At 47.6% G+C, this 15,075-nt stretch overlaps 1 protein-coding gene across 1 annotated transcript in view; it reads right to left on the bottom strand.

The window, feature by feature from the left end:
- The window catches only part of LOC137313349 (NACHT, LRR and PYD domains-containing protein 3-like), a 54,226-nt gene that overhangs the window by 30,880 nt on the left and 8,271 nt on the right, over window positions 1-15,075 (bottom strand). Inside the window, 4 exon segments of the mRNA XM_067979475.1 lie at window positions 4,522-4,528; window positions 6,987-7,063; window positions 7,678-7,764; window positions 9,317-11,090. Coding sequence (XP_067835576.1) covers window positions 4,522-4,528; window positions 6,987-7,063; window positions 7,678-7,764; window positions 9,317-11,090 — 1,945 coding nt within the window.

Raw genomic sequence — 15,075 nt, 5'->3', positions numbered from 1 at the left:
CGCTCCGTGACATCCTTGACCCTAGCACCAGGGAGGCAACATCCCATCCTGGAGTCACGTTTGCGGCCGCAGAAACGCCTATCTGTTCCCCTTACAATGGAATCCCCTATCACTATAGCCCTGCCACTCTTCTTCCTCCCCTCCTGTGCAGCAGAGCCACCCGTGGTGCCCCGAACCTGGCTCTTGCTGCTTTCCCCTGATAAGCCATCTCCCCCAACAGTATCCGAAGCAGAATATCTGTTTGAGAAGGAGATGGCCCCAGGGGACTCCTGCTCTACCTGCCTCGTCCTTCTACTCTGCCTGGCGGTCACCCATTTCCTTTCTGCCTGCGTATTCTTTACCTGCGGTGTGACCACCTCACTGAACGTGCTATCCACGATAGTCTCAGCATCGCGGATGCTCCACAGGGGGCATAACCTTAAAATTAGAGCTAGGCCGTTCAGGGGTGATGTCAGGAAGCACTTCTTCACACTAAGGGTAGTGGAAGTATGGAACTCTCGCCCACAAAAGTCTGTTGAGTCGGGGGGTCAATACGAAATTTCAAAATGGTGATTGATAGATTTTTGTTAGGCAAGGGTATTAAGGATTAAGGAACCAAGGCGGGTAGATGGAGTTAAGATACAGATCAGCCATGATCTAATTGAATGGCGGAACAGGCTCGAGGATCTGAATGTTCCATTCCTCTTCCTATGTAACATGATCGTGGGGCTGAATGGCCTCCTCCAGTTTCTGTGCAACAGTTTGGAGGGGATGAATAGCCTTCTCCAGTTCCTACCTAACATGATAGAGGGGCTGAATGGCCTCCAGTTCCTGCAAAACAGGATTAAAGGACTGAATGGCCTCCTCCTGTACCTGTGTAACAGGCTCGACGATCTTAATGGCCTCGTCCTGTTCCTGTGTAACAGGCTTGACGGGCTGAATGGCCTCCTCCTGTTGCTATCTGACAGGCTTGAGTGGTTGGTATGCCTCCAGTTCCAGTATAATAGTCTCGAATGTCCGTATGGCCTCCTCCTGCTCCTATGTGACATGCTTGAGGGGCTGATCGGCCTCAGTACTGATGTAACTGGCTCGAGGACCTGAATGGCATCCACCTTTTCCTATATAACAGGTTCGAGGGGATGAATGGCCTCCACCTGTACCTGTGTAACAGCCATGAGGGGCTGAATGGCCTCCTCCTGTTCCTGTCGAACTGCAGTGAGTTACTTGCAGCTATTGCATCCAAGATGGCTGCCGTAATCGCCGCCATTTTGTCCAAGATAGCCACCTTACTTGCCGCCATTTGTCCCAGAGGGCCGCCAAACTTGTGCCCATTTTGTCCAAGATGGCTGCCATACTTGCTGTCATGCTGGCCTTGTGTAAATACGCATATATGATATATATATTACGAATTCAAGTTGTTGTTGTTGTACTAGTAATAGTTGTGTTCGTGGTCTAAATATAAAAGTTTGCCATTCTGTGATCACTCTGGGGTGTCTGGGTGCTCTCTGGGATCATTGGGTGCATCCTGGGATCACTCTTGTGAGACGGTGTGCAATCTGGGATCCCTATGTGCGCTCTGGCATCACTCCAGGGTAACTGGGTGCACTCTGCCACCATTTTTTGCAGGATGGCAGCCACACTTGCAGTCACTTTGTCCAAGATGGCCACCATATTTGCCGCAATTTTGTCCAAGGTGGTCGCTGTGCTTGCCGCCATTTTTTTTCCAAGATGGCTGCCATTCTTACCGCCATGTTCGCCGTGTTTAAATATACATATATATATCATATATATACTATGAATACAAGTTGTTGTTGTTGTAGTTGTTGAGGTGATAGTCTAAATATAAAGACTGCTACACTGGGATCAAATTGGGGGTGACTGAGTACAGTGTGGGATCATTGGGTGCAATCTGAGGTCCCTGGCTGCACTCAGGATTACCTGGCTGCACTCTGGGATCACTCTGGGTGCAATATGGGATCCCTGGATGCACTCTGCGATCAATCACGGGTGACTGGTTGCACTCTTGGATCACTGGGTGCACTCTGGATTCACTGTGGGGTCACTGGGACATTCCGGGGTCGCTGTGGTGTAACTGGGGACACTCTGCGCGGTACTTGCCAGCATTTCGAACAAGATGACTGCCGTACTCGCTGGCGATTTGTCCAAGGTGGCTTCGGTACTTGGGGCAATTTAGTCCAAGATGGCCACCACACTAATTCACGTCCTCGTCGTCGTCGTTTGTTGTTGTTGTTGTTGTTGTTGTTGTTGTTGTTGTTGTTGTTGTGGGGGTTGCTCCAGGGGTCTAAATATAAAGACTACAACTCTGGGATCACTCTGGGTGACGGATGACACACCCAGAAGGGACCGACCAAGGCCTCCTTCCCTGAAGGGGATGGATGGTGGCTTCCCTTAGAGCGCCTGACCAAGTCCTCCACCAGAGTGGACCGACTAAGCCATCCCCCAAAGGGGACCAACCGAAGCCTCCTCTACAGAGTGGACTGACCGAGGACTCCTCCAGGGGGTACCGAATGCGGCCTCATGAAGAGGGGACTGACCGAGGCCTCCTCCAGAAGGGACCGAGCCAGAGATCCTGCACAGGTTGCACCCAAACAGGGCCCACATGAGATCGGTCTGTTTATTGCCCTGGGGTTTAATTTCCATTCTGTGCCCTGGTTTTGGGGCCTCGGTTTAACACGTTCCTGTTCGATTGTGACCGTTGTGATTTAACCGGGTTAAAGTCTGGGGTTAAAGTAGCCCAGCCTGCAATGTTATACAAACACGTTAACCCAGTGTGAGACAAACAGGGGCCGAGAGGAGATTAACGTCGGAAACATGAACCCCTGTACGGGCTTCGAGGGTTTGTTATAATTTCAAGATGATGCTTGTGTTTCGGGGAGATGCGACAACTTTGAGGGGACAGAGCGGCGAATTGATTCGGTTTTGATGGAGTAAATAAGGAGAAACTGTTTCCAGTGGCAGGGGGTCGGTAACCAGAGGACACAGATTCAAAATAATTGTCAAAAGAGACAGAGGTGACATGAGGATTATTTTTTATGCAGCGAGTTGTAATGATCTGCAATTCACTGCCTGAAAGGGAGGTGGAAGCAGATTCAATAGTAACTTTCAAAAGGGAATTAGATAATTACTAGAAAAGGAAAAATGTGTTGGCCACGGGGAAAGATCAGGGTAATGGGACGATCTGGTTAGCTTTTTAATAGAGTCGACAATGGCACGATGGGCCGAATGGTTTCCTTTTGTGAGTATCATTCTGTGATTTTGCGGCGGGTCCACGTCAGCCATTTTGCGGCAGGTGCATGGCGGTCATTTTGTTTTGCATTTCGGGAGGCCATTTTGTGGGGTCCCAGCTGAGCTCTTTTGCTCACAGTCCGTCTCAACATTTTGTGTAAACTGCATATCCAGCCTCCGAGTAAGACCCCTCCCCCCAACACAAACATAAACACATACAGTTCACTCGACCAAACAGTCACGTCTGCGGTGCCGCTTGGAGGAGGAAGGATGGAATTTCCAGGATCCTTTACTCAATAATTTGAAACACTAACACCATTTTAAAAAATAACGAGACCAGGCCTGAGCTGAAGTAAGCGGTGGAGTTTTATTAACACAGCACACATTCAATAACTTACATTTATATTGCACCTTAAGAGTAGAAAAACGTCACAGGGCGCTTCTCAGGAGCGATTCATGTGACACCGAGCCACACAAGGAGGTATTGGCACAAGTGACCAAAAGCTTTGGCAAAGAGGTAGGTTTTAAGGAGAGTCTTAAAGGAGGAGAGAGAGGCGGGGAGGTTTATGGAGGGAATTCCAGAGAATAGGGCCGAGACAGCGAAAGGCACGGCCGGCAATCGTGGAGCAAAGGGAGTGGGGGATGTGCAAGAGGCCAAAACTGGAGGAGCACAGAGATTTTGGAGGGTTCGAGGGTCAGTTGTTACAGAGTCCGACTCATAACTGGGAGGGACAGAGACTGTACATGGGGACATTAATTACCAGGAACACTTCATGTCTGTACATTGAACGAGTGTCCAACTGCAGCCCAGACTGAGCACCACCCTGGGACAATCCTGTCTGTACATTGAGCTGTGTCCCACTGCAGCCCAGACTGAGCCCCTCCCTGGGCCCTTGCTGTCTGTACATTGACCCAGTGCCCGACTGCAGCCAAGACTGAACCCCACCGCTGGGCCCTTCCTGTCTGTACATTGACCCAGTGTCCCACTGCAGCCCAGACTGAGCCCCACCCTGGGCCCTTCCTGTCTGTACATTGACCCAGTGTCTCACTGCAGCCCAGACTGACCCCACCTTCGGACAATCCTATCTTTACATTGACCCAGTGTCCCACTGCAGCCCAGAGTGAGCCCCACCCTGGGCCCTTCCTGTCTGTACATTGACCCACTGTCCCACTGCAGCCCAGACTGAGCCTCACCCTGGGCCCTTCCTGTCTGTACATTGACCCAGTGTCCCACTGCAGCCCAGACTGAGCCCCACCCTGGGCCCTTCCTGTCTGTTCATTGACCCAGTGCCCCACTGCAGCACTGAATGAGCCCTACCCTGGGCCCTTCCTGTCTGTACATTGACCCACTGTCCCACTGCAGCCCAGACTGAGCCTCACCCTGGGCCCTTCCTGTCAGTACATTGACCCAGTGTCCCACTGCAGCCCAGATTGAGCCCCACCCTGGGTCCTTCCTGTCTGTACATTGACCCAGTGTCCCACTGCAGCCCAGACTGAGCCCCACCCTGGTCCCTTCCTGTCTGTACATTGACCCAGTGCCCGACTGCAGCCCAGACTGAACCCCACCGCTGGGCCCTTCCTGTCTGTACATTGACCCAGTGTCCCACTGCAGCCCAGACTGAGCCCCACCCTGGGACCTTCCTGTCTGTACATTGACCCAGTGTCCCACTGCAGCCAAGACTGAACCCCACCCTGGGCCCTTCCTGTCTGTACATTGACCCAGTGTCTCACTGCAGCCGGACTGAGCCCCACCTTCGGACAATCCTATCTTGACATTGACCCAGTGTCCCACTGCAGCACAGACTGAGCCCCACCCTGGGCCCTTCCTGTCTGTATATTGACCCACTGTCCCACTGCAGCCCAGACTGAGCCTCACCCTGGGCCCTTCCTGTCTGTACATTGACCCAGTGTCCCACTGCAGCCCAGACTGAGCCCCACCCTGGGCCCTTCCTGTCTGTTCATTGACCCACTGTCCCACTGCAGCCCAGACTGAGCCTCACCCTGGGCCCTTCCTGTCTGTACATTGACCCAGTGTCCCACTGCAGCCCAGACTGAGCCCCACCCTGGGTCCTTCCTGTCTGTACATTGACCCAGTGTCTCACTGCAGCCGGACTGAGCCCCACCTTCGGACAATCCTATCTTTACATTGACCCAGTGTCCCACTGCAGCACAGACTGAGCCCCACCCTGGGCCCTTCCTGTCTGTATATTGACCCACTGTCCCACTGCAGCCCAGACTGAGCCTCACCCTGGGCCCTTCCTGTCTGTACATTGACCCAGTGTCCCACTGCAGCCCAGACTGAGCCCCACCCTGGGCCCTTCCTGTCTGTTCATTGACCCACTGTCCCACTGCAGCCCAGACTGAGCCTCACCCTGGGCCCTTCCTGTCTGTACATTGACCCAGTGTCCCACTGCAGCCCAGACTGAGCCCCACCCTGGGTCCTTCCTGTCTGTACATTGACCAAGTGTCCCACTGCAGCCCAGACTGAGCCCCACCCTGGTCCCTTCCTCGCTGTACATTGACCCAGTGTCCCACTGCAGGCCAGACTGAGCTCCACCCTGGGACCTTCCTGTCTGTACATTGACCCATTGTCTCACTGCAGCCCAGACTGAGCCCCACCATGGGCCCTTCCTGTCTGTACATTGACCCAGTGTCCCACTGCAGCCCAGACTGAGCCCCACCCTGGGCCCTTCCTGTCTGTACATTGACCCAGTGTCCCACTGCAGCCCAGACTGAGACCCACCCTGGGTCCTTCCTGTCTGTGCATTGACCCAGTATCCCACTGCAGCCCAGACTGAGCCCCACCATGGGCCCTTCCTGTCTGTACATTGACCCAGTGTCCCACTGCAGCCCAGACTGAGCCCCACCCTGGGCCCTTCCTGTCTGTACATTGACCCAGTGTCCCACTGCAGCCCAGACTGAGCCCCACCCTGGGCCCTTCCTGTCTGTACATTTACCCAGTGCCCCATTGGTGACCATCCAGCCCCGGATATCCGGCAGAATCAGCGCTGTGGGACCGGGTGACTGAGTCTCGTGACCCTGTCGCTGGGCCTCTGACGTCACAATGGGAGACGACGCTCGCTCAGCTCGAGCTGGAAACCGTTGAAGGGCCGTTCGGATTTAAACCTGGAGCGCGGCCGGTTAAAGGGGAGGGACAGAGAATCGGCCAAAAATGTTCATATAATGAGACCAGAAATGGTTATAAATTGAAATGTTCATATAATGAGACCAGGAATGGTTATCAATTGAAATGTTCATAAATTGAGCCCTGGAATGATTACAAATTGGAATGTTCATATAATGAGACCAGGAATGGTAATAAATTGAAATGTTCATATCATGAGACCAGGAACGTTTATAAATTGAAATGTTCATATCATGAGACCAGGAATGGTTATAAATTGAAATGTTCACACTCCCACTCTCAGTCCGCGTCTGGATTCCCGCAGCGACTCCAGGTGTCTCTTTCCGTTTGAACTGAATTGATTCTCCACTAGACTGAAACAGATTAAAGATTAAACAGGAAATAAACAGATTGAACAATAGTGTAAATAACAGGGAGACTGGGGTTAACATTTCAATAAAAATTACAGACAAATATTACCCACAAAAGGGACTGAATCCCATTGATATTTTATTTGTTAGATTGAACATTAACACAAACACTCACCAGATCCACTCCAGACTCCTGCGGGTCAGTATGAGGGAGCGGAGAGCGGGGACAGATCGGTCTGTGAAGGAGTTTGATCCCAGGGACAGACCCGTCAGTGACCGGTTTGTACTGAGAGCGGAGACGAGATCCTCGGTACAAGAATCTGTGAGACCGACACCATCCAGACTGGGGATCAGAGAGACAGAAATAACAGGAATCAGGGTAAATCCCCAGTGTTTATTAATAACACTATTACTGTTACTAATAATAATGTACAGTGTTTATTAATAACACTATTACTGATACTAATAATAATGTACAGTGTTTATTAATCACACTATTACTGACACTAATAATAATGTACAGTGTTTATTAAAAACACTATTACTGATGATAATAATAATGTACAGTGTCAGACATCCAGTTATTATAATCACAATCTCACACAGTCTGGTACTTACTCCAGTTCCTGTATTTTACAGTCCGGATTCCTCAGAAGCGCAGACAGTAATTTCACTCCTGAATCTCCCAGTCCATTGAAATTCAGATCCAGGACCGTCAATGACCGGTTTGTCCTGAGAGCGGAGACGAGATGCTCGGTGCAAGAATCTGTGAGGTCGTTATTCCATAACCTGGAGATCAGAGAAAGTCAGAGGAGAGAGACAGAGGCAAGCAGAGATAACAGGAATCAGAGTAAATTCCCAGTATTGATTTGTATTATTATTACTAAAACTTACATTAATATACCGTGTTAGACATCCGGTTATTGTAAGCACAACCTCACACAGTCTGATACTTACCACAGTTCCTGTATTTTACAGTTCGGGTTCCTCAGAGCCGCAGACAGTAGTTTCACTCCTGAATCTCCCAGTTTGTTGCTCCCCAGTCTAAACACAAACAGACAGTGAGAAACACATTGAATTCAATCCCCGATCTGACACAATTTCTCTCTGATATTACAGGAAACACAAAAATCTTCAGGAAATTAATAACCAGATGTCCCTGTCACTGACAATGAGTTTCGCTCTGTTCAATGCCACATATATTCAGGGACTATCAGTAAATGTATTTATTCAATAACGTGCTGTCTGTGTGGAGCCTTTAAATGTCCCTCAGTCCGGTCTCATTCCCCGATGATCAGAATTACCCTCCTGGAGATCAGTGACCGGTCCCGTCAGGTTTGTGAAAACTTGTCTCATTTTTGCTGCTTCTTAAATCCCAGATTTTATGGGAATGGGGCGATTTCCCTGAATTAAATGATAAAGCGGCGATTACCTGTACATTATGCAGTATTTTATTAATCTGTATAATATCTCGGAGTGAGTTATATTGTGAAAAGGCGCTAACGGCTGCTGTAAAATGCGTCCCACAGGACTTTATGTATCAAGGAGAGTTTATTCTGTCCTGTTACAAGTTTTAAATGTCCCTGTACTCCTAGTTTATAGGGGAGAGGAGTCTCTCTCTTTATTCCCATTAAACTGGCTCTACATTTATTTCAGGTGGAACGGGCCCGACCGTTTTTGGGGAATTTTCTGAAGTTCCCTCCCCGAGCAGGACATCACGCACAAGGGGACAGATTCTGGGAAATTCCCGGGTTCACTGCCCCTGGTTCACCCAGGAGCCTCCGGCTGTGTGTGAAGCCCCACCGCTGGCCAGTGTGTATTTGTTCTGCTGGGCTAATATCCCACAACCCGTTCGATTTCAACCTTTTTACCGGCATATTTTAGTTCCCAAATCCACTGAAGTGTCGGCCTGGATTAATGAGCGAGGGGCCTGAATCCACGACCTTCTGACTCAGAGGCACGAGTGCTGCCAGCTGGGTGAAGAGATAGTGGATGTATTGGAGAGTGTGAAGGGCTGTGTCATTGATGAGTTAAGATAACGGACCGACGTCCTGTGGGGAAAGCTCAGCTCGCCCACTGACGGTTGACTGCCCGAAAGCTGTGTTTTGCTCTTTGTTACTGAATGTTCGGTGTTTCTGGTTCCCTCTCCTACACACGTTGACAGTCCGGGGACAGTCACTTGTCCCCACACCTCGGTAAGAGGGTGGGATGCTCCGACACACAGACTGCTGCAGTTACTGTCGGTCTACGTGAAAGCAACAGTGAGAAGGAGTCTCTTCAATGGACGTATCTCAGGCAGTGAGAAAAGCTACAATAAATATCATTTATTGCAATTCAATTGTCAGACTCCTCCAGTGACCTGTATTTACTGATCCGATAAAGACTGTAAAATCCCGACTTGTTCACAAGGATCCATTTTAGATTCTCGAGTCCTTAGGAAATTACTAACCGATCCTCTTATCATTTGTCATATTTGTGTTGAATCTGCTTCTCTCTGGTTTATCTGAACTGTTTGTTTCCCTTCATTACGGAGCAACAATATAATTCGTGACTGTTCTACAATTGGTCTAACAGTTAGAGACAAATGAACAGTTACCTCAACACCTGGCATTTGTGCAGTGCGGGTCCCAGCCGCTGGAGTCCTTCATACCGAATGGAGCAGTTCTCCAGATTGAGGTGTTTTATAGTATCGCAGAGTCCAATGACATGAGACAGCACCGCACAGTCAATCGGGGTCAGTCGCAATTCACTCAATGTAAGTGTTTCCACAGATCCCACTGTGACCCGAGCCAGTGTTTGATTCTGAGACTCAAACAGGTAGTGGAATGTGTTCAGGAGGTCCGTTTTACGAGTTTCTCTCCCTATGTTTCCAATCTCTCCTTCAACCTTTTCCTTCACCCAGTCAATCACTCCACAAATTGTGTGATGAAGAAATGGACCCAGAAACTCCTCCAGGGGCCGAGCTGACCGTGAGGAGGAGAGACCAACAACAAAACGGAGAAATATCTCAAATCGCCCATCTTCCTTGCTGTGGGCTTCACTGAGGAGTTTCCCGATGTCCCCTGGATCTGGAGTCAGGAATTGGGCGAGTGCGGCTACAAACTCTTGGATGGTGAGGTGCGGGAATGTGTAAACCATACTCTGGGCAGAATCATCTCTCTCCAAAAGTTCCACCATGAACCCAGACAGGAACTGGGAAGGTTGCAGATTGTTCTTGATCAAATCTCCATTTCTAAACACAATCTTCTTCTCGGAGACTCCAGTGAAGGCCATCTCACCGATCTTCAGTAACACATCACGGGGGGATTCAATCTCTCGGCCATGGTTTTTAAGAATGTTGTAAATATAGTAGGAATATAGTTGGGTGATGGTCCTGGGAACTCGCTGCTGTTTCCTGTCTCTTTGTGTGAAGAAGGGACCCAGTGACAGACCGAGGATCCAGCAGTAGGAAGGGTTGTAACACATGGTGTACAGGATCTCGTTCTCCTCCACATGTTTGAAAACAGCTGCTGCCACCGCCTGATCTTCAAAAAACTTGTTGAAATATTCCTTCCGTTCTTCACCAACAAATCCCAGGATTTCAGCCCAGACACTGATCTCAGCCTTTTCCAATAAATGTAATGCAGTGGGGCGGCTGGTCACGAGCACTGAACATCCTGGGAGCAGCTTGTGCTGTATTAAACTGTACACAATGTCAGACACTTCACACCAGTCTTCAGGATCTGTGCACATGTACTGAGGTTCTGTATTTCTCCGATTGTCAGCAAAATCGATACTGTCCTTGAATTCATCTAAACCATCGAATATAAACAGTAATCCTACTGGGTTCTTCCAGAGATCTCCCAGAATATTCCCAAAGTAAGGATACATATCCAGTATCAGATTCCTCAGGTTTATTCTACAGTTAATAGCGTTCAAATCCCGGAATTTAAAACTGAAAACAAATTGAAAGTGTGGGTATATTTTCCCAGTGGCCCAGTCATAAACAATCTTTTGTACCATTGTTGTTTTTCCAATCCCCGCGACTCCGCTCACTGCTGCTGAACTCCCAGAACTGGATCGCTGGAAGAAACTTTTCATTTTCTGGAACAAACTGCCTCTCTGAGAAAAACTGCTCTGGAACAATTGATCTGTTCGGATTTTTTCCAGTTCTCTCCAGAGATGTTTCCCTCTCCACTCTTCATGGTCTCGGCCTCTTGCCAGCAGTTCATGTTCTACAAGTGTCCGATCTCGAACAGTAGAAATAACCGTTAGCTCAGTGTAAAGAGTGACCAGCTGGAAAATCTTAACCTTCTCCTTTATTAGGATCGTGTTCACTCTCAGTGTTTCAGTTTGGACCCGGAGTGTTTCCTTGTGTTTCTGTTGAACATCTTCAATGAGAACAGACAGAAAGTGGTTCTCAATGTTAGTTATTTTGAAAAAAGTAACAACTTCTCATTATCACTTTACTCGTCAGTGTCATTTCGTCAGTCCTTGGGCAAGTTATCTTGATTATTGTGGGCACTGGGAGAGAGACAGACTGTGAATGGACAGAAGTCCCACTGTTATTGTATCATGTCTAGGGCAGGTTATCTGGGATACTGTGTGTACTGAATAGACTGAAATGGGCAGAAATCTATTGTTTAACCTCAGTTGTGGGGAAGCTTTTAGAAACGATAATCCGGGACAAAATTAGTATTCAATTTATTAAGTGTGGATTAGTTAAGTAAAGCCAGCACCGATTTGCTAAAGGTAAATCGTGTTTAACTATCTTGATTGAGTTTTTAAATGAGGTGACAGATTGCGTTGAGGAGTGCAATACGATTGATGTTGATATGGACTTTCAAAAGGCGTTTTATAAAGTGTCGCAAAATAGGCTTATTAGCAAATTTGAAAGCCATGGAATAAAAGGGGCAGTGGCAGCATGGATACGAAATTGGCTCAGTGACAGGAAACAGAGAGTCGTGGTGAACGTTTGTTTTTTGGACTGGAGGAAGGTTTACATTGGTGTTCCCCAAGAGTCGGTACTCGGACCATTGCTTGTTTTGCTATATATTAATGACTTGGATCTGGGTGACGCAAAACGTGAAAGTGCAGTAAACAGTGAGGAGGATCGTGATAGACTTCAATAGGACATAGACAGGCTGGTGGAATGGGCGGACATATGCAGATACAATTTAACGCAGAGAAGTGCGAAGTGAAACATTTTGGCAGGAAGAATGAGGAGAGGCAATATAAACTAAATGGTATCATTCTAAAGGGGGTGTAGGAACAGAGAGACCTGGGGGTGTATGTTCACAAATTTTTGAAGGTGACAGGACAAGTTGAGAAAGCAGTTTAAAAAGCATACGGGATACTTGGCTTGAAAAATAGATGCATAGACGACAAAAACAAGGAAGTGATGATGAAGCTTTATAATTCCCTAGTTTGGCCACAACTGGAGTACTGCGTCCAATTCTGGGCACCGCACTTTACGAAGGATGTGAAGGCCTTAGAGATGATGCAGAAAAGATTTATTCGAATCGCTCCAGGGATGAGGAACTTCAGTTACGTGGATAGACTGGAGAAGCCGGGGTTGTTCCACTTGGAGCAGAGAAGATTGAGAGGAGATTTGATAGAAGTTTTCAAATCCATGAAGGGTTTAGGTCAAGTAAATAAGGAGAAACTGTTCCCATTGATCGGACGGTCGAGAACCACAGGACACAGATTGAAAGTGATTGGCAAAATAACCAATGGCGACAGGAGAATAAACTTTTTTTAAGTAGCGAGTAGTTATGGTCTGGACTGCTCTCTCTGAAAGGGTTTGTGGAAGCAGATTCAATCGTGGCTTTCGAAAAGGAATTCGATAAATACTTGAAGGAAAAGTTTTGCAGGGCTACGGGGAAATAGCAGGGGAATGTGGCGAACTCGGTAGCTCTTGCAAAGAGCCGGCAGGGGCTCGATGGGCTGAACGGACTTCTTCTGTGCTGTAAAAATTTTATGATTCTAATGTATCAGACCGTGGGCAGGTTATCTGGGGTATTGTGGGCACTGCGAGAGGGAGAGTCTGTGAATGGACAGAAGTTCCACTGTTATTGGAACGGACCTCGGGCAGGTTATCTGGGATATTGTGGGCACTGGGAGAGGGACAGACTGTAAATGGACAGAAGTCCCACAGTTATTGTGTCAGACCTCGGGCAGGTTATCTGGGATATTGTGGGCACTGGGAGAGGGACAGAATGTAAATGGACAGAAGTCCCACTGTTATTGTATCAGACCTCTGGCAGGTTATCTGTGATATTGTGGGCACTGGGAGAGGGACACACTGTGAATGGACAGAAGTTCCACTGTTATTGTATCAGACCTCGGGCAGGTTATCTGTGATATTGTGGGCACACGGAGAGGGACAGACTGTGAATGGACAGAAGTTCCACTGTTATTGTATCAGATCGCGGGCAGGTTATCTGGGGTGTTGTGGGCACTGGGAGAGGGACAGACTGTGAATGGACAGAAGTCCCACTGTTATTGTATCAGACCTCGGGCAGGTTATCTGGGATATTGTGGGCACTGGGAGAGGGACAGACTGTGAATGGACAGAAGTTCCACTGTTATTGTATCAGACCTCGGGCAGGTTATCTGGGATATTGTGGGCACTGGGAGAGGGACAGACTGTGAATGAACAGAAGTTTCAATGTTATTGTATCAGACCTATACTTCTTCAGTCACCTGATCACAGGTAAATATTACTGACATTCTGAAGGTACAGGGGGGATTAAGAAAGACAATTTAAGGTATTAGGAGTTTAGGTTGAGGGAATGGTGAGAGGGTTTGATGTATCTTGTTAGTGTAAGAGACTTCGGTATTGACTCATTTCAACGTAATTCACAACTTTAATGCAGGAAAAAGGCTTACACTCACGAAAATAATTAGAGACGGAGAAAATTTAAAGTCAGAAATAAGAAGAGAAATCAGGGTAATTTTCTCACTGAAGGGTCAGAGAGCGGGGGACACAGTTACCAGGGAAACACACTGAAGGGGCAGTGTAAGTGGGGTTAAAAGACAATTGAACGTGTTTCTGTGGATACACTGAGAGGAGGAGTAGGTGGGGCCATCTCTCTAAAAGAGGCAGGCTTATTTGGGCCAAATGGCCTTTTCCTGTCTCTAATCATTCTCCCGTTATATTGTGTTTCAGAAATTGTGAACAATATTTCAGCAGCTTTGCACCTATATTTAATGTGTTTTTATAACAGTCCTTTCATAGAATTAGAATTAGAACTACTGCCCACATCACTCAGTGTAATGTTAGAGCAGAAAACATTCACAGTTCATATCAACTGTTCTCCCAATAATTATACTCTGTTGTTTCATTTTGGTCTGAATTTCCTACAATGCAGGATTGGGAAATTACAAATCTGTTTCCATCAGTCATTCCATTGGGTCTAAAAAGACCGTGAGTTAAAGGATTATTCTTTGAGTAGAATAAGTTCTCTCTTTCATTGCCATTAGTCATTCCATTGGGTCTAAAAAGACCCTGAGTTAAATGACTATTCTTTGAGTAGAATAAGTTCTCTCTTTCATTGCCATTAGTCATTCCATTGGGTCTAAAAAGACCCTGAGTTAAATGACTATTCTTTGAGTAGAATAAGTTCTCTCTTTCACTGCCATCAGTCATTCCATTGGGTCCAAAAAGACCCTGAGTTAAAGGACTGTTCTTTGAGTAGAATAAGTTCTCTCTTTCACTGCCATCAGTCATTCCATTGGGTCCAAAAAGACCCTGAGTTAAAGGACTGTTCTTTGAGTAGAATAAATTCTCTCTTTCACTGCCATCAGTCATTCCATTGGGTCTAAAAAAGACCCTGAGTTAAAGGACTATTCTTTGAGTGGAATAAGTTCACTCTTTCACTGCCATTAGGAAGCCAGCCCAGAACTTCCGAATTACCCTGAATATTGTCTTTCCCTCACATTACTCCACGGATTAACGATCTATTGTTTGAACATCTGAACATCTTCTCAGATCAGATCGAACACCGACGTCTCATTCTGTGCTGTGTAATGAAAACATTTTAATATTTTGCATTTCTCCACCTCTTTCCCTACCGTTGATGGTGGGCCAGATTTCTAGAGCAGTCGGTCAACCTTAAAGTCTGGCTTAAGGCACTGCTCATTAATTCTGATCCCAGAGCTTCTATGTGCCTCATAGGAGTTGTGTATTGGGATTCACGGTGTATCAGGATCATGCCAGGTGTGTATGGGTATTCACAGTGTATCAGGATCCTGCCAGCTGTGTATGAGGATTCACAGTGTATCAGGACCCTGCCAGGTGTGTATGGGGATTCACGGTGTATCAGGATCCTACCAGGTGTGTGGGGATTTAACAAGTGCTGGCGATCATCAGCT

This window comes from Heptranchias perlo, unplaced genomic scaffold, assembly GCF_035084215.1.
Source record: "Heptranchias perlo isolate sHepPer1 unplaced genomic scaffold, sHepPer1.hap1 HAP1_SCAFFOLD_47, whole genome shotgun sequence".
Taxonomy (NCBI): domain Eukaryota; kingdom Metazoa; phylum Chordata; class Chondrichthyes; order Hexanchiformes; family Hexanchidae; genus Heptranchias; species Heptranchias perlo.
The sequence above is the reverse complement of the archived record's forward strand: the minus strand, read 5'-3'. Positions and strand labels throughout refer to the sequence as shown.